Source organism: Macaca mulatta, chromosome 4 (assembly GCF_049350105.2).
Source record: "Macaca mulatta isolate MMU2019108-1 chromosome 4, T2T-MMU8v2.0, whole genome shotgun sequence".
Taxonomy (NCBI): domain Eukaryota; kingdom Metazoa; phylum Chordata; class Mammalia; order Primates; family Cercopithecidae; genus Macaca; species Macaca mulatta.
This window is the reverse complement of record NC_133409.1, coordinates 43380388-43406982: the sequence shown is the minus strand read 5'-3', so window position 1 is coordinate 43406982 and position 26595 is coordinate 43380388. Positions and strand designations below refer to the sequence as shown.

The window sequence follows — 26595 nt, the reverse complement described above, 5'->3', positions numbered from 1 at the left end:
GCAATTCAAAAAAGCTGATTCCTACCACAAAGACAATTTAATTTCCTTAGATTTTTAAATAACTCCAGCTTTGTGGAGAGTCAGGAAAGCTTTTTCTCACCTAATACAGGAGCAGCCCACTCTGGAGATGGTTTCAGTGGGCTTGGCCACACAGGCGACCAGCAGCTCGAAGAGGTCTTTCAGCATGGTATTGATCATGCTCTCGTACCTGATGTCTATGGGAAACAGCAAAATCACAGTTTCATACAGGTCTAGTGTAAAGGGATAGATTGAAATGGCCATCTACAGCAACAGAGGAAAGTCTGAATGATAAGCAAATATCTGGGAGAAAGAAATAGAACAATGAGAAAAATGGCCATATCCTCCTCCAATCCCCCACCCCCCAAAAAACCCAGTAAAACAATAATTTTCTTGGATTTTTACCCAATTTCAGCATGTTCCATCCACTTCTAGAGAAATAAAAATGAAATATGCAGTTCACTTTTATGTGTTGCTATATCAGAGTCTCACACTGTGCAAAGCAATGACCTGGCCAGGGACATGTGGCTACCCTTAGGGATATGGTTACCAGTTACCACCTACATGTAGAAAAACTCACTTGTTTTCTTTTGCAATTCGTGTTCTTTTTTTGCAGGGTAAATTGTCCTTGCTAAACTTAATAGAGACACAGTTTCTTTTATTAGCTTTGTTACTCTCCCCTGGGGTCAACATCCTCCTTAGTTTCTCTGTCCTCTCCAGCAAGGGGACCTCTTCCCTTACACCATGATATGCCAGTCCTTCGAGTTATAAGCTCTGTGGGTAGCAGCAATGTTTCTTCTGCTCCTGGACACCCAGATCTTCACACATGTGGCTCCACTGGGACCACAGTGAACACGTTCCCTGCCTCTAGGTCCCTCTCCATCTTCTGACTTCAGCATACTGTCCATCCTACACTTTCACAGCCTTTACAAAGTGCCATCAGTATTAAGAAATTTCTCTTCATCCCTAGCCTGTTAAGCTACTTCTTGCCCACAGTGGAAGCCTTTTCTAAAACCCTGCCTCCTCCATTTAGCCTCCCCAGATGAAGCAGGGTGACAAGATATACCCCCTAACCCCCCACAGGCTACAGGGATATTGCTTCTTTTTTATTTATTATATACTTGAATTTGCCTCCCTTCTCCTAATGCACAGGTACCCCAGACCTCTTATTAGGCACTTTGTTTTCCACCACACATATATTTTGAGCATTCGGTTTGAAAATTTTGTAGAAGACACATGGGTATGAATTTTCTCTTTGAAAATCTATTAGAAGGCTGACACTGACCATGTTGTTCTATGTTAATAATTCCCAGGGCAAAAACCCTGCATTAGTATTTGCATCAGGTATTTACTATGCCGTTTTAGCTGACGGTGCTGTCTACCAAAGAAATACCCAGAATGAACTGCTCTGGCGCTTCAGATACCTGAATGTAGAAAGCTTTGAATGTGCTCCACCACCAGCTCACAGGACAGACCAATAGCATGCTTGAAATTGGCAGAGGCCACATCCCAGTAGGAATGGTCTTTATGGCTACGGCGGAGCCAAAGGGACATCACAGGAAGCAGGAGGTGAACCACTGCATAGATGCCAAACCCTGGTCCTGAAAAAGAAAAGTCAGCATAGCAACAACCTGTAATAAATGGGAAGCTCTTTGCCTCCACCTGGCATTGTTGCTCTCTTTTGAAGGATCCCTACATTTGCTGAGAAAGTGCAGGGAAAAAGAATTTACTGCTGATGGGGGAATATATGGTCTTCAGTGGCATTTTTCCTTTTTGTTTCTGCAGGGTTTTAGTTATGTGAGCAATATGTGAATATACTCCTAAAACATTCAAAAATATTGCTGGTAAAGCTAAAATATCGCCTGCTCAACTCCTAGGACCCAAATGTAAACACACAAATACACATGTGTGTATAAGAAAATACCCTTTGAAATCATATATTTATGAAATCTAACTACATGGGGAAATACAGAGTTTATTTTATTTTATATAAATAAGATAATGTAAACTTTGGTCTGCATACTCATTTTTTTTTTACTTAACAATAGTGTTATAGCTGGCCACAGTAGTGCACACCTGTAATCTCACCTACTCTGCAGGCTGAGTCATGAGGATTGCTTAATTAAGCCCAGTAGTTTGAGATTAGCTTGGGTAACATTGTGAAATCCCCTCTCCTAAAAAAAAAAAATTAGCTGGGCATTGTGGAGTGCTGGTAGCCTCAGCAACTTGGGAGGCTGAGATGGAAGGATCGCTCGAGCCCAGGAATTTGAGACTGCAGTGAGCTATGATCACACCACCTCCTCCAGCCTGGGCAAGACCACCATTTCAAAGAAAACCCCAAAAGTGTTAGAGATTATTCTTTGTCAGCAAATTTGGATATTCCTCACTTTTATTGCCACATACTATTTCTGTTGTATTTACATACAGCAGTTTACTTATCCATTTCCTTACTGATGAACATTTAAGGTATTTCTAATTTTTTGTTTTATAGACTACGCTATAATGAAAATCATTGTGCTTCTTTGCTCAACATCATGGAAATGTTGATGAGTTTTTGAAGTTATAATGACAAAAGCAAAGCATCCATTTTATAATAAATATGGAAATTACATGAGAATACAAAAGAAAAAACTCATCTAGAGATAATCACATTTTGATGTATTTCCTTTTAGGACTTTTTGAAAGCATGTGTGTTTGTATTTATAATTGCATAAAATTTCATATAGTTGAGACTGCACTCCATAGTATGTGCATTTTAATATAATGCTTTGTAATTATTCACATCATTAAATATTCACAAATATTAATTTTAATGCCTGCAGAATATTTACCACAATTAACCGCTTCCCAATTAGGGTGTTCATAATTTTTTGGTATTCAAGATGTTTCAGCAAACATCTTATATATACAATTTTGTCTTTATTATTGATAATTTCCTTAGATGACAGGCTCCTAGGAACAGAAGTGGATTAAATGCTCTTTACACACATTTAGTGGCAATCAATGTGAAAGCAGAAAATGGTACTGATGAGTAAAACAGATTTAGAAATAGTAGTTTGCAATTCTATAAAATACCTACTTACTCTTTGATGGAAGGCTTTTGACTTTTTAACATGTGGGAGTATGTATGGTTTTTTGGTTAAATAATATAAACTTTGCTATAGATTTTGAAACAGTATCAATTATCAAGTCTTCATTATAGTGAGTACAGACCTCTTAGTATGAAAGTGGCTTCATTTAGGGTCTGATTGTTAGTAAAATACTTAAATTTCTATAAAAAAGGTTTTTTTATCTTCAGAAATTGGGATGAATAAATGTATATACTAAAATTGATTAATTCACAACAAGAAATAAATTCCTAAAAGTCATGCTTTTCTTATACTCTCAGGGGCCTTGTACTAGGCGAGCACTAAATGTCTTTTTCCAAATCTAATCACCTACGACCTTTACACAAACGGGGTGTTGCTACTTTAATACTGCATATAGTTGCAAGTGGTTTGTTTATATTACTGCAAGACCCAGTAAGCCCAAGCAACAGCCCAGGGCCCAAGAGTATGTGACTGTGAGATCCTGCCTCAAAGGAAGGCTGTGACCATGGAACACAGCAAAGCCAAATGGCTCATGGAGACACTGATACCATAGCCTTGATCTGATTAACGTGGAGCTCCTGCACATCCAACTAACTGGCCACCACACAATCCTTGTAACCAGACTTCTAGGAAGACAGGTAAACAATACACAGGCCATATCTTAAACATCACTACCATTCAACAAACATTTATTGAGCATCTCTTACGTGTGAAGCTTTGTACTAAGTCTAGGAAACAGTGAAAACAGGCAGACACCTGCAGAAATACCCTCGTGAAAAGAGTTATATGTATATCCACTCCTCCAAAAGATGGACATAGAAATATTTACCTGGTGTTTTGGTCACATCTCTCAGTAGCTCAAAGAGTAAATCCAAAGTTGGTGGTTGGTGCTGCCGTGGACAATTGGACACAGCCGCTGTCAGCTGCTCCAGCAGGATTATCCAGACTTCTATCAGACCTGGAAACCAAAAAGCAGACTGGTATGAAATCCAGTTAGACACAATGAATAATCATCCTAAGATCCAATTAAACATTGTATGTAAACTGCCAAGTGCTATACAGATGTGAGCCATCACCCAGCGTGTTAGCCTTCAGTGGCCATAGACATGAACAGATGATGATTTATGTGTTCTAACAAAGTCAAGGGGGAAAAGTACTCACATTTCCTCCTTCTTCCCCTTTAATAAAAAAGTGATAGGGTAAGGAAATTCTACTACGTTGAAATGGCTGTCAGGTTTCTTGGGAGCCGACGATAACAAATAAGATATCCATCCAGTTCTATCACCTTCATCTATCTTTTCTTAAAAATGATTTTATTGTGGTAAATATGTAGAGCAGAAAAAGCCATTTTAGCCATTTCTATGAGTGTAATTCAGTGGCATTCATGACAACAATGTTGTGCAACTATCACTGTTTCCAAAACGTTTTCATCTCAAACAGAAACCCCGGAGCTATTAAACAGTTACTGTCCTTTCTTCCTCACTCCAGTCCCTGGTACCTCTAATGTACTATAAATTATGGTTGATTTTGAGGTGTGATAGTGGTGTCGTGCTTATGCTTGTTATCTTTAAAGAACACATGCTGAAACATCTACAGATGAAATGCTATGTTGAGGATTTGCCTTAAAATGTGGAGAAAGAGGAAGAGAGAGTAAAGATATACATGATCCAAGATTAGCCATAAACTGATAGTAGTTGAAGCTGCGTGATAAGTCCATTATATTATTCTGTTTAGTTCTGTATATTCTACATATGTATATCTGTATATGTATATATTTTGTATATTCAAAATATACAAGTTTTGCATATGTTTGACATTTCCATAAGGGGGAAAATTTAATTATTTGCCTTTGAAAACCAGAGGAATAATATCTGAGAATGTATCAATGTTGAGGATTGTTTAATTTTATAAAACGAATTTAAAGCTGTTACTGATGTTTGTTCTGATTTACCATGTCTACATAATGATAACTTTAAAGTCCTTGATACATTGATTATGTAGAAAACTTAAGTGCTGGACTGAACTGTATCCCTTAGAAGATGGGGTTCCCAGAAAAAAAATCAAAGATTTGCACAAATGGGAAAGAGAATGCTCGCCGTTACAGACACAACCATTTAAAACTGTTTTAAAGAATGTATTATAGATAAACAACATAAGCTTCTGCTTATAGTTATCTGGGTTTGAGGTTTAAATGCTAAAAATTGTTCTTATCTAATCATTAAACTGAAACCTCTATTAGGCAATATCTAGCCAACTTCCAATACTTTAATTGTTCTCTATATTAGATATTCTTTCCTATAATTACTCCTCACAACTAATCTGAACTTGTGAGATTTTGTTGTTTATAATCTCCATAAAAATTCTTAAATCTCTTGGCCACTCCCATAAAATCTGTAACACCAAAATAAAACAAAACAAAAAACCTTCCCCTCAAAAGTCCTTTTATAAAAGAGTTTGAAATAACCTATACCCAGAAATTAGACCCATGTGAGGGTATGATATCCAATTCTAGATGTAGAACAGGACAGGGTCTTCTGAGAAAGAAGACAGAAGGCATGAGCATGAGTTAATCCATCTGAAAATGATCCACAGTTACTAGTTTGAACTCTGATTCACAGGAGATCACATGGGACCTAATCTGAAACAAATTCTTTAAAATCATTCCTTTCATGAACCTTCAGCTTCAACAGTCACAAATAGATTCTCTCTTTAGTAATGGCTTCATTTCCCCAGTCTCTAGCCAAATAGTCCTGAAGGAAGTAATTATATAACGATTTGTTTTCTAAAAGATATTAAAAGACAATTACCAGTCAATTTAAATACCCAGGCACCAATGGAACTTCATTCCAATTTGCTAAAGTCAAGAGAATTGAGAGAAACTACTTAAGTGGAATCTGCAAATCTGCACTAGTTTTAGACAGAGGAATCCATTTTAAAAGGATGGGTATAGAGGCATCCATTGTAAAGTGATATTTTTGGAAAGTCCATGGAAACTTTAAGCAGACTTATTGTGACAGAATTTCAAAAAATAACCACAAAAGTAGATGATCATTCTTATGATCTACGCTATGGTTTGAATATTTCCCCCAAAGTTCACATGTTCATGGAAAGTGCAGTAAAAGATTATTCTGGAGTCTTACGATTTAATGTCTGCTCTGTTGTGTTTTTGGACTCACCTGGGGCATGTTACTCCTGTCTTGCCTATTTCTCCCCCTTCAGAATGTGAATGTCTATCCTATGCCTTCCTACCATTGTATTTTGGAAGCATGCAATTTGTTAATTTCACAGGCCCACAGCTGGAGAGGAATTTGCTTTGGAATGAATCATGTCTTTAGCCTCAACTGTACCTGATTTAGATGAGACTCTTGAGGTGCTGCTGAAACAAGTTAAGGCTTTGGGACTATTGGGATGGAATTAGTGTATTCTGCATGTGAGAAGAACCTGAATTTTGGGGGCCAGAGTGGGATGCTATGGTTTGAATGTGTCCCTCAAAATTCATGTGTTGGAAACTTTATCCATAATGCAACAGTGATTATGGCAATTAGGTGATTAGGTCATGAGGGCTCTGTCCTCATGAATGGATTAATATTGTTATGAACGTGAGTTAATATCTTGGGAGTGGGTTCCTGATCAAAGCATGAGTTTGGCCCCCCTTCCTTTCCCCACCACCCTGAACTCCTTGAGTGCTCTCTTGCCCTTCCTCTGTGGGATGACACAGCAAGAGGGCCCTCATCAGAGGCAAGCCCCTCAACTTTTGGCTTCTCAGTCCCAGAACTGTAAGAAATAAATCCGTTATTTATTACTCTCAAGTATTCTCTTACAGAAGCACAAAATGGACTAAGACAATTCCCAGAAGCTTAAGGTACTTCATTTATGACTTAAGCTTCTGGGAATATGAACACGGCAAATAACCTAGTTTAGTCCAATCAATTAACTTACCGGTGTCATCATCAAAATCAGACAGGACTGATTCAATTCCATCCTCACTGCTGGCTGACTGTTCCTGAAGCCTTCGAGGCAAGCTGGCAAGTCTCCCACTAAGGAATATTGGCTTCAAGGGCATTTTGTAGATTTTGGCCAATAACTAAATTTAAAAAGAAAAAAAACCCTGCAATTATATATTGGAAAAAGCTGCATTGTGGGTTTTAAAGAATAATGAAATTATACACTAGTACTAAAGGGAGATGGGAAACGGGACATTGAAAATTTGATTGTTCGTGATTTGGATTTATAAAGGTAGCTTAAAAAGAGGCATTTATCCCATGAAGCAGATGAAATAGCATTCAATGGCAACAAAAAAGTAGAGGGAAAAAGGATCCTATGGATAATTATTCAGTATTTTAATTACATATGAGTTTTATAGATGTTTATAAACCTACCGAGGGAACCATGAAACATGTCAAGAATTTTTGCCTATGGGAAAAAGTGTTCTTTGGGGATCACTGAGAAGACAGTCCACAGACAAATGAGATACCAGACTCAGATTTCTCCTTCCCTTGACTCAACCTCTGAGGGAACACAGGGGCAAGAGCAGTTGGAGAAATGAAGGAGGCTGGGGCCGGCAGGGGACAGGAAGGTCTCAGAAGCAGAGCCAGCAGAGTGGCCTGGGCTCTTTATTCCCGTCTTGGGACTAGCGCCCAGGCACCCCTGAGCTCTCTGTTACTGGGACAGACTTCCAAAGACCCTTATGTCTTCATGAATTAGAATCCTGCCATGTCCACATTGTTCAAGGAACCAGTGCTATGAGCAAACAGACAAAATTCCTGTCCTGGTGGGTCTCACCAACTACAGTCCTTTCACAAGTAATTAAATTTTAGACATAAATGCTACAGGGAAAACTAAACAGGTGGTACTAGAAATAGTGAAGGCCAGGCATGGTGGCTCACGCCTGTAATCCCAGCACTTTGGGAGGCTGAGGCCGGCGGATCACTTTTGATCTGGAGTTCGAGACCAGCCTGGACAACATGGCGAAACCCCATCTCTACTAAAGATACAAAAATTAGCTGGGTGTGGTGTTGCATGGCTGTAATCCCAGCTACTTGGGAGGCTGAGGCAGGAGAATCACTTGTGCCTGTGAGGCAGAGGTTGTAGTGAGCTGAGATTGCGCCATTGCACTCCAGCCTGGGCGACAGAGCAAGACTCTGCCAAGAAAAAAAGTGACCACATAGGGGGAATCTTGGCAGGAATTGGCAGATCCTCTAGCTCTGCACTCTGAGGAGGTGACATGTCAGATGAGATCTGGGAGATAAAGAGTGGCACTTAGAATCCGGGGAGAGTCCCAGTGGAGGAAGCAGAGGTGGCCCTGCGCAGCAGTGAGCAGGTGTATTTGGGGGAGGGCAGAAGCTCAGCGTGGCTGTAGCATTGTGAGGGAGAGGGGAAGATGTGAGGGTGGAAAGAGCCGGGCAGGGGTCATATTATACGGGGCCTGGGGGAGGCAGCTGGATGTAGAACCCAGGGCTGTGTGTCCCTTCTAAAGCCATGGGCTCAATGCTATCACCCAGGAAGAGGTTGTACATAGATCCCCAAAGAGGCCCAGGGACACCACCGGAGAAGACAGGTGAGAAAGTATTGACAGAGGGGTGTCACTGAAGCTTAGAGAGAAATGGCTTCAGGGAGGGGGCATGGTGTCAGGCAGAGAAGGATGGACACAATGATGGTCACTGCTCACTATGACAGTGCTGTTTTATTCTGTCTCTTTACTACGTTTAAAAAAATTTTTTTTGAGAGGGAGTCTTGCTCTGTCACCCAGGCCGGAGTGTAATGGCATGATCTCAGTTCACCGCAACCTCCACCTCCTGGGTTGAAGCAATTCTCCTGCCTCAGCCTCCCCAGTAGCTGGGATTACAGGCGCATGCCACCATGCCCGGCTGATTTTTGTATTTTTAGTAGAGACGGGATTTCACCATGTTGTCCAGGCTGTTCTTGAACTCCTGACCTCAGGTGATCTGCCCACCTCTCCTAGATGATCTTGACTGAACATGTCTTTCTTTTATTAATGTCCCTCTTTATTACTTGCACCCCTGCTCTCCACTTTTTGGTGTCCTCAGGAAGACTTCCTGTGACTTCGTGACCCCTTCCCCTAAAACCATGCAAATATAAAAATTCTGGTAGTTTGGGCCTCTGAGTGTGAGGGAGAAGTTTCAGAGACCTCAGCATCCAATTGCGTGTTCTAGTATGTTTTCATTATTTTCTTTGCTTCACGGAAAAAGGAGGGACAAAAACGTATACTCCACATCTGTGCCCCAGTCTCCTCAGCTGGCAAAGTGTCTCTCTTGGGCTTCAGCAAAAGACCCCCACGTGTGTTTTGGGAGCATCTTCCAAGGCAGGTTTCCAGGCTCAGAGCCCAGCTGGACCATTCCCCTACCTGAGAGCAGCGCCTGAGGTAATCCAGGGCTGGGAGGCACAGGTCTGTGGACGGGGCTCCAGGTGCCGGGGCACAGTCTCCAATCTCTTTACAGTCCACTTCCCCTAGGGGCGGCATGGGGGACAGAGACCAACACTGTTACCCTTGCGGGCCCTCTTCTAACAGGAGACCTGTTTACTCACATAGCACTAGTGCACCAAATATCTACTAAAAGAGAGTGGGAGAAAAGGAGAAGAATGACTCCAAATTGCACAGCCCTGAGGAAAATCCTTTCGGCCATTCTCCCGGCTGTATGTGCACATGTTAAATACAATTTGGACCATACTCTACCTATCATTTTGTTGAGATTATATGGTTTAGTAACTCCCCCTTCCACTAAACAATCATCATCTCCTCTCTATTCTACCACAGTACTTCCAGCAGCTGGACAGTGTTCCTTTGTACACAGGCACATGGCAAATCACATTTCTGGGACCTGCTATTGGATGGAGTGACTTTTGATGACAGAGGACAATCCCAGAGACAAGTCCTGGATTGGGTTGGAATGAAGCACTTCCCTCTCTCCATTTGGGAAAGGATTTCTTTCTCTGCCAGTGCATGGCACTAAATGGTGATGATAAATGAGGTCTCTCGGAAGAGTCTAAACATCTGGGGTTTGGGGACAGAGACTACTTAATTGCATTTACATGATTTTTCTATTTTTTGTACATATCTAGAGATTTAACATGTCTGTAGAGGGTTATCTGGGGTTTTCTATAAGAATGGTAATTGTGAATTATTATTTTTCTTCTTGAATCTATTTCTATACATTTAATCAAATCATTTCATGTGTTGTAATTGTTTCTAATTGTCTACAATTGTAAGAGCTAGAACCCTCCCCTGTGAGTAAACAGACATAATTACTAGGCATTAGCTAAAATTCAGAAGGAAAGAGGCATGTTTTTCCTTAAAAAAACAGAAAACACTTCTTATGTTTTCGATCAAGAGTTAGCAAATGTTTTTGGCAAAGGGCCAGAGAGTAACTACTTCAGGCTTTGCAGGTCACGCTGTCTTTATTGCAACCGCTCAACTCTGCACGGTAGTATGGAAGCAGCCATCGATGAATGAACATGGCTATGTTTTAATACAACTGTACTTATAAAAACTGTGGGCCATAGCTTGCCAACTCCTGGCTTAGATGAACACATTTTATAATACAGAAACAGACCAGGTCAAATTCATGTGGAAATAAGCAGGTGAGGATTAACCATAAATTCATTTCCTACCCATGATTACAGCAGGCGTCCCAAAGGTTTAGACCGTGGCTGCAGTGTATTTGAAAGCATCCAAGTCTATGTGGATGGCACTCCCTGGAGCCAGGCAGGACACAGGCCAATAACTATACCATGACTATACAGGGGACTCTGCTTTTTCCACTGACCCCAGGCCCCATACAAATAACTCCACCTTATAATTCACAGAAGAAAACAGGCTGTTTTCAATGTCCTCTGTATGATGGTTTTACATGTCAACTTGACTGGATTAGGGGAGACCCAGATCACTGGTAGAACATGATTTCTGGGTGTGTCTGTGAGGTTGGTTCTGGAAGAGGTTGGCATTTGAATCAGACTGAATAAGGGAGCTCCACCCTCACCCAATGCAGGCAGACACCATCTAATCAGCCAAGGCCCAGGGAGAACAAAAGGCAGAGCAAAAGAGAATTCTCTGTGTTTCTGTCTCTGGAGCTGGGATACCCTTCTTCTCCTGTCTTAGAACTACAGGTTCTCAGGCCTCTTGCTTTGGACTAAGAGTTATACCATCAGTGCCCCTCGTTCTGGGGCCTTTGAACTTGAACCGAGCCATGTTATCAGCTTCCTGGTTTCCAGCTTGCAGATGGTCTATCGTGGGACTTCTCAGCCTCCATAATTGTATGAATGTTCTAAGATTTCCAACCTTAGATTAGTCAATATTATATTAAATAATTGGCCTTATGCAGAAACCTATTCTCAGTGTCATATGATTAGCAGCTTGAGTTTGATTTCCCAACTTTTTAGCGAAAGTTAAGAATTCCTCCTACACCAGGCTTTAAGTATAAAATATATTTTCTAAGTATAGAAGTCCCCCTTCTTGAAAGCCTCGTGTATTTCAGAAACTACCAGATGATTTTCTACTTAATTTAGAAACACCTTAACAAAATAGATTCTCACTATACAACATGACCTGCCATAGCAGATTTTTATATAGCACAGGTTTATCCGGGGTGAAATGAAAGGGAGGGACACTTAGTTAAACCAAAAGGTTTATAAAAAACTTAACATTTTCAGAGTTTGCATAGAGTGTGATTAGACCTGGAGCCTGAGAACCTTTTACAAAGGGAAAATATAAGGTTGATATTATTTGACAATAGTTAGTATAAAATAATAAATAGATTAAAAATATGCTATAAGATATTCCATGAACACAATGAAAAGTATCAACCTTGGACAAAATTCAAGCTGCTTTCACAGTAAGTTTTTGCTTTTGAGTACACAACATCACCATCTGCTTGTATCCCAGGATGCGTGCTTGTTCCAGGCAGTCAGTGGGTCCTTTCTCCAGCCACGGAGCCACCCTGGAAAGGGTCCTCGGCAGTTACAAGGCATGAGAAGAGGGTTCTGCTTACCCAGTCCTTTGACAAACTTCATAAGGCACATGATGTAGCTTGTGGCTGCATTAGCAAAGACCTGGATGTTGTCGGTATTGAGAAAAGCTTCAAATACATCAAACACTGGAGCTTGGCCTTTTCCTAAGGGAGGAAGATTATAGAATTGTAAGAAAGTAAGTTTCTGCCCTCGGGGTTGCCAGGGTTGCCCATATTCCCAGCACCTTCCACTGAGACAGATCTTGAGAAAGATCTACTGGGGAGATGCCTGGGTTTTTTATTGGATCATTGGCTTGACTCCAGTGCGGTGCTCAGCTCTGCCGGCAGGGGAGCAGCTCAGCAGAGAGATGAGTGCCGAGCTGAGGCAATGTGCTGGTCTAAAGAGCAGGGAACCACGTGGCCTCTGGAATGCTACTGCACAGGTATTTGTAGATAATCTACAGGACATGGCAGGGCAGGTTTAGATAGACCTTTGGTGGCATATCTGAGTTTCTTTATATCTATGCAGAAAAAGACCACAGAAGGCCTGAGACCACTCTCCTTTTAGAAAGCTTGCTTGCAAAATTGGCCTTCAGCTGGTGTCTGGGAACTCAGCTCTCAGAGTACTCCCAGGCCACAGTTAACTGATAAGAGTAGTTCACCGTCCTAGACTGTTCATGCAAACCATATGGTTTATGCTGAACACCTGCTTTCCTGTTGGGAGTCTGGGATTTTGGTATGTGCTAGGCAAGGGGTACATAAGTGGTCAGTCCCCAGCTAGATCTCTAATGGGCTTCCACGGGCAGAAACATTGCAAACATGTTGCTGTGCTTTCACTGCTGGGGGAAGAATGTGTTGTGCGTGATCCCTCCTGGGAGGGCGAGAGCACAGGGAGGCTGGTGCGTAGATTCCTCCAGACTCTGTCTGTGTCATTCCTTTTCATAATCTGCTGTGTCCTTCCTACATTGCTAAAACTTAGTCATGAACTGTATAATAAATCTCAACATAATATGCTGGGTCCCATGAATCCTTCTCGTGGGTTTCTGAGTTTAGGGGTGGTTTTGGGAACCTCTGAGACAACACTCCTGGGCCCTGGGCATGCTTTGTGGGTACCCATCCATTTCCAGCAGACTGAATCTCCCTAATTCTGGTTACTCTGTGTTATGATACTTTTCTGCTTCTTACCAGCAAATGGATAACATTTTTCTTTTTGGCTTTAGAAATGAACTCAACACAGCAATGCATAAGTGAAACAACAGAAATCTCTCAGCCTTATTGCCCAATTGTCAGCAAGAACAGGGCCTGACAATGCTCAGGGCTCTCAGCCTGCTGGCAGAACTCAGAACTCATGTTCCTGCTACACCACATTCTTTCCTGCTGATAAAACATGGCTGACAATCTGTCTTCCCTATTGTTCAACTGTTTTTTTTTTTTCATAGCATGAAACTTGGCACAGAGAGTTAATGCTGAATAGCAAGAATCATCCAAACATTCTTACCCATGGAGTAGTCACCAACCAGGTACTCCTTCACCTCCGACTTGTTCCCGCCGTGCACTGTTTCCAGAGCGCTGAACAAGGGTCTCCATCCGGACTGGATCTGCGTGGAACACACTTCAACCAGCTCACCAATGGATGTCACAACCTGGCAGATGCAAAGCAAGGGGCACTTAAAGTCCTCTCCTTAAAAGGAGCAGAATTTCTGGGAAGGGTGATATAGTTCTCTGTCCCCTATTTTGGAGTTAATTTTAGTGAAAAGGAAAAACCAGAATAGACAAACTCACTCAAAAATATTCTGAATAATCTGCCTTATTGTATTAATTTGCATTTCACTAATGACTAATGCTACTAAGCAACTTTTCACATCTTATTAGTCAAATATTTTGTTGTTTTAAAAAATTGGGTTCATGTCTTCTTATTTTCTTTTTTGTTTGTTTGTATTTAGAGTTCCTTATATATTCCCAAGATACAATTTGCAAATATTTTTCCACAACTTTGGGCTTTTTAAAAGTTTTGTTTTTTAATGGTGTCTTTTGAAAATTAAAAGTTCTTAATTTTGGTGAAGTCCAATTCATCCATTTTTCTTTTAATGGATCACATCATGACCCATTTTGAACTTTTTAAAATATGGTGAGAAGTAAAGGTGTAAGTTTATTTTTATCACATACATTCAAGCACAATTTGCTGAAAATATCCCCTCCCATGATTGAATTGCAATGGTATCTTCGTCAAAAATCAATTGATTATAAACATGAGAATTTATTTCTTTACTCTTCAGAACTATAGGTCTGTCTTCAAACCAATACCACACTGTGTTGATTACTGAAATTTTGAAATCAGGTAGTGTAAATTTTCAAAATTTGTCTTCTTTTTCAAGTTTGTTTTCTCTATTATATTCTTTGCAGTTTCATATAGATTTGAGAATTACTTTGACAATGTCTTCAAAAAGGTCTACTGGGATTTTAATCAGAATTTCACTGAATCTATACATCAATTTGGGGAAATTTGCTGTTTTAAAAATATTGAGTCTTTCAATCCATGAATATGGTATATCTCATATTTATTTGAATCTTTAATTTCTCTCAGCAATGTTTTGTAGCTTTTGTGTACAGGTCTTGAGCTTCTTTTGCTAAATTTATTCATAAACATTTTATCATATTTGATGTTGTTTTGAATGGAATTGTTCTTACTTATCTTTGGATAATTTATTTCTCATATATATATAAATTCAATCGATTTTAGTATGTTGATCTTGTATGCAGTGACCTTGCTCGACTAGAATTTTTTTGTAAATCCCATATAATGTTCTATATATAACCGCATGTTGTCTGTGAACTAAAACAGCTTTACTTTTCGTTTCAAACCTTGATGTCTTTAATTTCTTTATACAATGAGTAAAAGTTAAAGTTGAGCAGAAATAGAGAAGACAGAAATCCTTGTCTTATTACTGATTACAAGAGAAAAACACTCAGTCTTTCATCATTAAGTTGATGTTAGATGTGGGATTCTCAAAGATGCCCCTTATCTCATGGAGGAAATACCTCTAATTCCTCTTTTCTTAAAAGGTTTTGTCAAAAATGGGTGATGAATTTTGTTAAATGTTTTGTCTATATCAAGATGATCGTGTGGTTTTAATCTTTTATTCTACTAATTGACTGTGAGCTGTTAAACCAATCTGACATTGCTGGGATGAATTCCATATGCCACAATGTTTAATCTTCTTTCTTTATATATTACAGCATTTATTTTGCCTTTTTTTTTTTTTTTTCTTTTTGAGACAAGGTCTCACTCTGTTGCCCAGGCTAGAATGTAGTGGCATGTGATCATGGCTCACTGCAGTCTCAACTTACTGGGTTCAAGGAATCTTCCCACCTCAGCCTCCTGAGCAGCTGGGACTACAGGAATGCATCACCATACCCAGCTATATGTATTTTTTTTTTTTTTTTGTAGAGATGGGGGTCTCACTATGTTGCCCAGCATGGTCTCAAACTCCTAGACTCAAGCAAACCTTCTGCTGTGGCCTCCCAAAATGCAGGGATTACAGGTGTGAGCCACTGTGCCTGGCCAATAATTTTTAAAGGAATTTTTTGTCTAATTTCATAAAGAATATTGGTCTATAGTTTTCCTTCTTGTGGCTTTGGTATCACAGAAATGAGAACTCATAAAATGGGTTTGGAGGTATTCCTTCCTGCTTTATTTTCTGGTAGAGCTTGAGTAGGGTTGCTATTATTTCATCCTTAGTTTGTAGATTCACCAGTGAAACCAACGGGCTTGGGGTACTGTGGGGAGGTTTTTTTTTTTTTAAATGTATGAACCTTTGCTTTATTCAATTTGTTAAACAAGAACTGATTAAATTATTTCCCCCCTCCCCATAACAGTCATGGAAAACATGTCACTTGTTTGAAAGAACAATACCATTAGTTACAAAATTTAATTGTAAGGATCAAGCAGAGGTTATTGGTCTAACCAATCCACATTGACAGCTTTGAAGTGTTCAGATGCTAGTTTTAAAATAAAGGTGACAAATACCAATCACATTCTCATATTACTGTTCAGGATCTACATAAACTTGGTTCTGGAAATAGTTCAATACACAAAGGTATGAGAATAACACTGTAATCACCGGTGATCAAACCAAGGGTGTAATTTTACAAATCACTTTTAGTAAGAATCAGTTCTAACATTTTAAAAGTCTAAATGTACATAAAACTCAAAGCAATGTATTTTTTCTACTTGAGACCAAAATAAGTTTCCTTTTTCCTATCTAAGCATAATTCTTTAAGATGAATCTGAATTCACATGACATACCTTGTCAAACTTTTCCAAAGAATTTTAAACCCTGCTTTAGACACAAATTCTTACATTATGTATACATACATTTTTCTTTTACATATTTTTTCTTCAAAGACTAATGACAAGTTTATGAGGTTAACAGACCTTTAATGTGCAAACATCACCACAATCTAATTTAAAAACAATTTTACTTACCCCCTCAAAAACCTCAGTACCCATTTGCAGTAATTGCCTACTCCACCACCCCACCCCACACCACTAATGTACTTTTTGTCACTATAGATTTTCCTATTCTGACATTTCATATAAATGCAGTCATATAACATATGGTCTTTGGTGACTGGCTTTTCTCATTTAATGTAATGTTTTCAAGATTCATCCATGTTGTACATATATCAGTACTTCATTTTTATCGCTGAATAAGATTTTGTTGTGTGGACATAACCTAATTTAATGTATCTATTCATCAGCTGTTGGAATTTGAGTTGTTTCTAACTTTTTGGCTATTATGAATAATGTTACTATGAACATTTGTGTGCAGGATTTGTATGGATGTTTTCATTTCTCTTGGGTACATACCTCTTGAGGAACTGCCAGACTGCAAAGCAGCCACACATTTTACCCTCTCACCAGCAGGGCATGAAGGTTCCAAGGTCTCCACCTCCTCCCTCACCAACACTTGCTATTATCTCTCTTTTGAGACCGAGTCTCACTCTGTCGCCTAGGCTGGCGTGCAGTTGCACGATCTTGGCTCACTGCAACCTCCGCCTCCCGGGTTCAAGTGATTCTCCCACCTCAGCTTCGCGAGTAGCTGGGACTAAAGTGTGCGCCACCACACCCAGCTAATTTTTGTATTTTTAGTAGAGACAGGGTTTCACTGTGTTAGCCAGGATGGTCTCGATCTCTTGACCTCGTGATATGCCCGCCTCAGCCTCCCAAAGTGCTGGGATTACAGGAGTGAGCCACCGTGCCCGGCCGCTATTATCTATCTTTTTTATCCTAGTAGGTGTGAAATATTATCTCATGTGGTTTTGATTTATATTTTCCTAATGACTAATGATGCTGACCATCCTTTCATTAGTGCATATTTAATGCCATTATTGACATGGTTCTTTTTACATCTGTCATTTGCTATTTGTTTTCTGTGTATTTACATATCACGTCCTTTTTGTTCCTCTGTTCCTCTTTTACTACCTTCTTTTATGTTAAATACATTTTTTTGTGATCACTTTCATTCATGTTTATTTTTTCATCTTTTTGTGTTACTCTCTTGGTTGCTGCCCTAGGGATTATAATATGAATCTTCAATTGATCACATTTGTACCTCAAGTTAATACTGAGCAAATTCTGGCAAAATACAGCAACTTTGCTTCTACATAGCTCCATTTCCCATCCTTCCTTTCTGCTAATGTTATTTATATTACATCTTCATGTTTAATAAATCCAACAATACAGTGTTAGAGTTATTGTGTTAAACGTTAGGTTTTTGAAATAAATTAGGAGAAAGAGAAAAATGTACATACTATTTTATATTTTCCCACATATGTACCATTTCTTCTTATGCAATAGATTTACCAGTTTGTGTTACTTCTTTCAGCTTAAAGGAATTTAGTATTTCTTGTAGAACAGGTCTACTGGCAAGATATTCTCTCAATTTTTGTTTATCTGAGAATGTTTTTACATCATCTTCATTTTTGAAGAGTAATTTCTCTTTCATTGAGTTTTTCTTTCAGCACTTTAAATATGTCATTACATTGTCTTCTAGCCTTCATTCTTTCTGAAGAAGTCAGCATTAGTTAATCCGAGCATTAATCCTAGCATTAGTTCCTCGGTAGTAATATAGTCTTTCTCTTGCTGCTTTTAAGGTTTTGTCATTGTCATCGAGCATTTTGACTATAATGTGTCTATTGTAGATATCTTTGTGTTGATCCTAATTGGGGTTCCACTATTTCTTTAAATATATTTTCTCATCTGTTTGTCTTTCTCCTCTCCACCTGGGACTCTCATTACAGGTATGTTGGTATGCTTGACATTGTTCTACAAATCTCTGAGGCTTTGTTTATTTTTGTTCAAACTTAGTTTTGTCTGATCTTCACAATAGATAATTTATATTAATCTATTTCCATGTTCACTGATGCTTTCTTCTGCCATCTCAAATCTTTCTAGTAAGCCCATATAGCTAATTTTTCATTTCAGTTATTGCCCTTTTCAACTCTAAAATTTGCATTTTTATAGTTCCCATTTCTATATTTAGAATCCCTATTTTTGAGTCATTGTCGTATTTTCCCTTAATTTTTTCAAACATATTTAAAAGGTACTTTGAAGGCTCTGGCTCCCAAATATATCTGGGCTCACTCTAAGTCAGTTTCTATTCACTATTTTTCCCTCTGAGTATGTTTCACTCTTTCCTGTTTCTTTGCATCACTCATATTTTTGAGAATTAGACATTTTAGAAAATATATTGTAGCAATGCTGGATGCTAATTTATTTTTGAGGGTTTCCCCCCACCAGACTAAGGTGCTTGCACTTAGTCTGCAGAATCTGTCTCTTCCCATGGCGCTCATGTGTCTGCTCAGTTTTTGTTCTTCATTTTTATTTTTTATCCTGACTCCCTAGTGTTCACCCCCATGTCTGCATAGCTGAGTAGTTAACTGATCATGTGGGTGGAAACTGTGCTCAAACACCTTGAGTCTTTAAGGTTCCTACCCTCTGGCAATCAATCTGTGTGAGAAGGTTGGTCAGAATATTCAAAGTTTTTATCTCCTTTTTCTTTTACTTTTTGATGAAATCTTTACAGTCTCCCCTGTACATGCCCCAGGGATGTGTGAACAGACTATTTGGTCCCTCTATCCTATGAATCTCTGATATCCAGGATCTTAGATTTCTTGCTAGTACACTACTGACTGCAAACCTTAGGCCAGCAAGGTTGGATTCCCCCGTTCATTTCTCCATGAATTCATCACTTTTAATTGACAAGTCAATGATCTTCTCCCCACTCTTCTCCATACCAAGTCTGTCCCTGATTGTAGAAAAGCTGATGATTTTCTCAGTCAGCCTCACATGGGTCAAACTACTCTTCTTGCCAATAGAGCTTGGGAGTAAAGGTGATTGCTTCAGTCTTTGGCAGGAAAGTCAGACTCCCACTATTCTTCACCAAAGTTCTAGCAAACACTGTTTTTAAGAATAAATGCTACTCAATTTGTTGTCTGCTTTTGGTCAGTTTCCAGACCCCTCAGATGGTTGCTTTGGACAATTCTGTCCTGTCCTGTTTTATGCTTGATTTTTGTGGGGAAGGTTAACCTAACTTCTTCAAGTCACCATAGCCAAAGCTGCTCCTGTCCTTAATCTTCCTAAACACATTTAAGCATTGTTATTTTAAAATACGTCTCTGATAACTCTGATGTCTGGGTTCCTGTGTGTGTTTATTGTTCGTTTTTTAAACTTTTGTTTTCAACGACATGTTATTTCCTAATGAGCCTGGTTATTTTTTATTGAATGCAAACATTGCACCTGCAAATCAAGAAATAATTTGAAGCTTATTATTAATGGTGCCTTCTGTCAGAAAGGCACTAGAAATCTCAGATTACCTTAATCTCATGTCAGGGAGTGGGATTATTTGAAGTTGGGTTTATTTTCTCTTATGACTAATCTATTTAAAGGGACATCTCTTTCTAAGATGTCCCTTTCACTTCAAGATCCTGACTCAAGATGCCAGGAAGTTACCAGACTTGGGAGGTCCCAGACTGCAACTTTGCTGAGCTTCTCCATCTTTTATTATACTGGTGCAAAAGTAATTGTGGTTTTTGCTGTGATGGCAAAAACCACAATTACTTTTGCACCAACCAAATATCTTCCTTTTTTAAAAATAGTAGATTCCATTTTAGGAAAAACAGCCTCAAATACCGGGAAGACTACTCTGGGTATTCTTTTTCTCCCCCATCTTGGCCCTGTAGTTCTTCACTGCCCTATAGTATGTCAGTGTCTTTGAGTGATTAAATTTTATTTTATCCAGCTTTTTTTAGTTGTTCCCTGTGGGAAAGTTGATCCGAATCACCTAGTTCACTCTTATGGGTATAAAGTCTTAGGTGTTAACCCATCTAGGTTAACTTATCTTAGATGTTAATGATCTAACCTTTAGGTGTTAACTTGTAGGTGTTAACTATCTAGGAGCTAACTATAGGTATTAACTTACCTTAAATGTTAACAATCTAGTCTTTAGGTGTTAACTTGTATTTTCATTCCTTTATTTCCTTAAACTTACTAGGCATTTTGATTTAATATTTTGCATGGAAGATACCAATATTTCAATCCAATTCTTTACAGGTCTAGTTGTACCATTGGTTGTTTTATCAGTTCTCTCCATTGCCTTGTTTTCTTGTGTGTTTTGTGAATTTTTTTAAAATACCGAGAGCTCACATACCTTGAAACTTTGTTTGTGGGATTATTTTGTGGCCTGAATTGGCATGAGTTGCTCTAGGGGGAATTTTGTTGCTTCTGTATGGTGCCTGTATAGTTTCTTAGACCCTGAGGTGGTGCAATTTCATATACAGATCACATAAAAGGGTTAAGTTGTAATAATAAATCCTGGAGCGCTCTTTTTAAAAAACTTTCCATTAAGAGCCAGTGTTAGAAACAAGCTGATAGTATCCTCAGGAAGTTTGTTTTAATTCAACCTTGGCCTGAGTGAACATCAAGTTTGTTTTAATTCAACCTTGGCCTGAATGAACATCAGCTTTGCAAAGTTTGCGTTGAGATTTGTTTTCTGTTTTTGTGCACTCTCGTCTGGGATGACCAGAACTTCTGCTCCACTTAATAGCAAATTCCCTCATGGTAAAACCAGCCTAAGGGCTCTGCTTACCTCTCTGGCTTCCCATTGGCACTCAGTTTTGGGGCCTCCTTACTTTCTTGTCAGTGTGTCAAGGTATTTGAAAGAAATGTTTAAACCTCTATTCAATATTTTTGGTGGATTTCAGAGAGAGAGAGATCCTGTATTTCTAGCCCACCATCATGTGAAATACGAAGTCTCCAGTTAGTTTCTTTACCTTGCCTTCAGTGGACAGTATGGCAGCAGTTAGGAATATAGGCCAGGTGTAAAGAGATAGGCCAGCAGATTGCCTAGGTTCAAATCGCAGCTCCACCAATCACTGATTATGTATCCTTAGTCAAATTACCTGTTTTTTTTTTTTTTTTCCTGACGGAGTCTTGCTCTGTCACTCAGGCTGGAGTGCAGTGGCGTGATTTGGGCTCACTGCAACCTCCGCCTCCCGCGTTCAAGTGATTCTCCTGCCTCAGCCTCCTGAGTAGCTGGGATTACAGGCATGTGCCACCACACTCGGCTAATTTTTGTATTTTTAGTAGAGATGAGGTTTCACCATGTTGGTCAGGCTGGCCTTGAACTCCTGACCTCATAATCTGTCTGCCTCGGCCTCCCGAAGTGCTGGGATTACAGGTGTGAGCCACCACGCCCGGCCCTGCTTAATTTCTCTGTTACAGATTCCACATAGGATTATTGGAAAGAGTAAGAGTGCAAAGCGCATAGAACCGTGCCTGCCACTGCACTCAGTAAGAGCCAGCTATGACGCTGATGACTATGTCACACTGACCTGGTCTTGGACGTCCTCATCACACAACTCCAGCTGCATAATGCGCTCGAAAGGTCGGAAGAGTGCTTCATTGAAGTGAAAATGAGGTGGCTCATTCCAGTCAGTGAGGACCTCTGTCAGTATGTCATGGATGAAGGAAACAGCCTTCTGAGACACATGTCTTTCCTTATGGCAAGCAGCCTGCAAAATTCATCAGAGAGTGGCATACCATCAGGACAGCAGACAGTGAGAATGTGGTTTCTGAAGGCCTTCCTACCCCACCTCATTACAAGGAGGGAGAAACAGCAATTCTGTTAAAATCAAAACACTCTAAGGGATAAGTCTAAGCAAACTGCACACTAAATTGCATTTTAAACAATTTAACGAGCTTATCAGGCACAACTTCAATTTCATGTTAATGTTTCTAGAAAAAGAAAAGTTTCTGGTAATTTATTTTTCTGTAACATGACAGTTTTCTTAAACGGTACAGAACATGCTCACTATAAAGACACCAGAACCCAGACTAGGAATGGCTTATGGTTTCATCTTAGCTGTGCCCCACACGTAGGAAGATAAGATGAGTCATCTGTTCCTCAGTGAGGTGAGGGACAAATTGCCACAGTAGCTCTAATTGGTTTACAAACCTCCTGGTATCCATGCTCTTGAGTAGTCCTTTCCCGTACTGGCCCTGGGCTTGGACGTGTGAGTTGCTTTGGCCAGTGGAACACAAGCAAACATCATGTAAGAACAGAATTAAAAAGTACCTGTGATTTGAGGTTAGCCCTGTTGTTGCTCTTTGGAACCCTAAGAATGCCATGTGAACAAGCTGGGGCTGGTCTGCTGGAGGCTAGTCTACATGAGAGACCATGAAAAGAGAGACCTATTTGTCTAGCCATCCCTGTTAAGGCCATCGTGAACCATATGGCCCCAGACTTTGCACCAGCTGACCATAGATACACAATTAAAGCCAGTGAGATCCGCCACGCCTGGCCAACCCCAGAACTACCCAGAGAAGCCTACCTCAAATATCTGACTCATGGAATCATGAGCTAAATAAACGGTGGTTGTTTTAAGCCACTAGATGTTGGGGAGGCCTTATTGTAGAGTAAAAGATAACCGACAGACTTTTCCCCCATGTCTACATTGCTATTTTCTACCCATTTTGCTTACTAGAATGTTCTCAGGTTAATAAGTTCCAAGAAGTGTTTTATGATTTATCTCTACCAGGTAAGAGCAAAAGGGCTATTAAGAATAGCTATCACTGCAAAACAGGGCAACAGTTTTCCCTGTCAATTTGGAAGTGGCCAGTCCTCATGTACTGAGATGCTTAGATGTAGAGCTGCCATAAAACTGATCACATGAACTGCTTTCCTTTGGAGAGTGAAAGGGTCTTAGTATTAATTTTGTTAAGAAAACTAAGACATAGTGTTCCCTGACTGAAAGGACACCGTCCTGAGTATATTTAGCTATTAGAAAACAGGGACTGGTAGGAACCAAAGACATTGTTATATTTATGTATACAAATAAAGCTATTAGGAACCATCCACAGTCTTTCTGTTCCAGGCTCAGGTTGATACCAGATCAAAAAAATGAAAAACTAGCTGAGTTGTACAATTGCAAAGAAAGAGGGTCAGAGTGAGACTAGGGTAGTACTGCCCTTTGGGGTGATTCTTTAGATGCCATGAAGTATAACTAGAAAACAGTGATGTTTGTGACCAGGTGATGGGCAAGTTCCCACTGCCCAGTGGCCACAGTGCTTTGTCCCCATACATGACTACAGGCCCCCGTGCTGGCTCTGCTGGTCATTGACTTAGCAGTTCCAGGCTCTTCCCACCTTTCCAGTGCTCACCTCCACCAGGTGTGGGGCCACTAGGCTCCAGCAGCGCATCACGTGCAGCAGGGGCCGTGCTTTGCTCCGCACAATCCTCAGCATGGCATCCCCCAGGCGGAACAGGTGGAGGGCGCTTTTTCGGTCTTGAGTAGATTTAACCTCTCCTACAGGAAGGCAAGAACATAAATGCCAGAAAGCCCAAACTCAGACACAGTCTGACCTATTCAAGCAAAGAGAGAGGTTGAAAATCTAGGTAGGACCAGCAGGGTAATTCGATATTGGCTAACCAAGGGAGGAGGGAGCCCTGGATTCAAGAAGGATGTGGTGGTTCACTGAGCAAGGCCTGCATCGCCCTCTCACTCAGCACTGTAGCCCTGGTAGCTGAGATGTGACAGGTGTGATCAGGAATTGATTAGAGGGAATGAGGTAGCGGTTCGGTAGGAGGGCCGAGAAGTCCGACTGAGTTCAAATCCTGGCACCATTTAGTAGTTGTGTTATATTTGGCCAAAGATTTTCCTCTTTAGGCTGGGCACGGTGGCTCACGTCTGTAATCCCAGCACTTTGGGAGGCCGAAGCGGGTGTATCACGAGGTCAGGAGATCAAGACCATCCTGGCTAACACAGTGAAACCCCGTCTCTACTAAAAATATAAAAAATTCGCTGGGTGTGGTGGCGGGCACCTGTAGTCCCAGCTACTTGGGAGGCTGAGGCAGGAGAATGGGGTGAACCCGGGAGGTGGAGCTTGCAGTGAGCCGAGATCGCGCCACTGCACTCCAGCCTGGGTGGCAGAGCAAGACTCCGTCTCCAAAAAATAAAAATAATAAAGAAAAGATTTTCCTCTTTAATGATCTCATCTGTAAACCTGGGGATAATACTGCCCACTCCTAAAATTGCTTTAAAGATTAAACGTGATAATACACATAAAGTGCTCAGCATGGGCCCAGCACATACTAACTGAACAACATTATTAGCTATTATTATTACTCTTGTTCCTGTCACCTTTCATTTCATCATCTGCTTTGACAATCCTAAATAAACCTCTGCAGCCTTTGCCAAGCAGACCTGGTCCCTCTGCTGCTCAGTAACATGCTGTCTGGCCTGCTCTGTCTTGTTTCAGTACCATCCTTGTCTACCCTGATCTCGGGCTACTTCTTTGCCACTGTCACCTTCATCTTCCCCGCTCCCTTCTTGCTCATGTTCTGTTGCCTCTCCTCTACTTCCTACTGGGGATGGGACCCAGGTCTAAACACAAAATTCATTTGTTTCATATATACCTTACACACAGCCTGAAGGCAATTTTTGTATCCCTTGGGGACCCTCAATAAACTGTGTGTTGTGTGCCTGCATTTTGAGCGTGGCCCATCACATGAGGTCAGGTGTGGAACTTTCCACTTGTGGCCTTATGCCAGTACTTAAAAAGTTTTGAATTTTGAGCATTTTGGATTTTTGGGATACTCAACCTGTAATAATCATCATGGATATTTACCCTGCATCAGACACTGTGTTTTAAAGCAATTATATTTCCTTTCTTTTTTTTTTTTTGATGGAGTCTCACTCTATTGCCCGGGTTGGAATGCAGTGGTGCAATCTCGGCTCACTGCAACCTCTGCCTCCCGGGTTCAAGCAATTCTCCTGTCTCAGCCTCTTGAGTAGCTGGGGCTACAGGCACGTGTCATGACACCCAGCTAATTTTTTTGTATTTTTGGTAGAGACAGGGTTTCACCGTATCGGTCAGGGTGGTCTCGAACTCCTGGACTCAGGTGATCTGCCCGCCTCGGCCTCCCAAAGTGCTGGGATTACAGGTGTGAGCTGCCGCACACAGCCTATATTTTCTTTTAAGAAGAAAATATAATTATTGCTATTTTACAGAGTAGAAAATTGAATGTCTGAAAGGTGATATGACTTGCCTCAGATGCTGTGGCTGGTAAGTGTTGGAGGCCGCATTTTATATTCCTACCTGATTGATTCCGAAGCAAGTTTCCCTCTTCCTAGATTTACCGCCTCTTCCTGGCCCCTGCTCACTGTGTGCTTTGTAAGCTCAGAGTCTACTGTTTTCTCCAATGAGAAAGACTTTGAAGGTTACCCCTGGGCTCAGAGATTCTCTGAAAGTCTGATGGGCCTGGGAGGTTGGCTTTATATTGCTCAGGTTTTAAAGTCTATTAAAAACGAGTGGGGCAACAACTGTGGCTCTCAAATCCAAATCTGCAGCAAGGATGAAAAAATCAAATATACTGCTTTTAGAACTTTAGATTCCTAAGGATGGAAGGGACCTCAGAGGTTGTGCCGTCCAACATGTCACTACGGTGCGTCCCCAGCACATGGCTCCCTGTCTCTGCCTGAACTCATTCGGGACAAGGTGCTCACTGTTTCAGGACAACCACTGGTGCTGTGGCTGAACAATTCCATCTGTGAGCAACCTGCCAACCCTCTGGGCCCCTTGGACAATTCAGTACAACTCTACTTTGTCTTCCACAACACTGGCCTTCAAGAGGGCCTCATTTATTCACCTGGCCTCACAGGAGATGACGCGGACACTGACCCATCATTAATGGGATATGCCTCTGAGATCAGTTTTGCAAGAGTGGTATGCAGTTTCCTTTTTCACCACCCCTTTTGGGATCAGTGGTTGTTTCTGCATATCACAAATCACCTCTGTCCAGTTGGCTGGACAGAGGTGTGTGGTGTGGTTTTTGATATGCAGAAAAGTTCCACCTTCATGTGAAGGAAGCTATCTGCACCCTAAGGAGCCACACAATTTCTACCACAAGCACAAAACTTAGCAGAACAACCTGGTCCAGCTCCAGTGGGAATTCTTATAGATG

At 40.5% G+C, this 26595-nt stretch overlaps 1 protein-coding gene across 2 annotated transcripts in view; it reads right to left on the bottom strand.

The window, feature by feature from the left end:
• Positions 1 to 26595, bottom strand: part of ARFGEF3 (ARFGEF family member 3) — a 182374-nt gene that overhangs the window by 20928 nt on the left and 134851 nt on the right. For both annotated transcript variants that reach the window (XM_001095348.5, XM_077999463.1), the window contains 9 exons: positions 23793 to 23938; positions 21965 to 22144; positions 13569 to 13713; positions 12113 to 12235; positions 9472 to 9575; positions 7047 to 7191; positions 3937 to 4065; positions 1443 to 1619; positions 101 to 215 (listed from right to left, as the gene is read on the bottom strand). In XM_001095348.5, the coding sequence (XP_001095348.3) occupies positions 101 to 215; positions 1443 to 1619; positions 3937 to 4065; positions 7047 to 7191; positions 9472 to 9575; positions 12113 to 12235; positions 13569 to 13713; positions 21965 to 22144; positions 23793 to 23938 (1264 nt within the window). The remainder of the gene's footprint in view (positions 1 to 100; positions 216 to 1442; positions 1620 to 3936; positions 4066 to 7046; positions 7192 to 9471; positions 9576 to 12112; positions 12236 to 13568; positions 13714 to 21964; positions 22145 to 23792; positions 23939 to 26595) is intronic.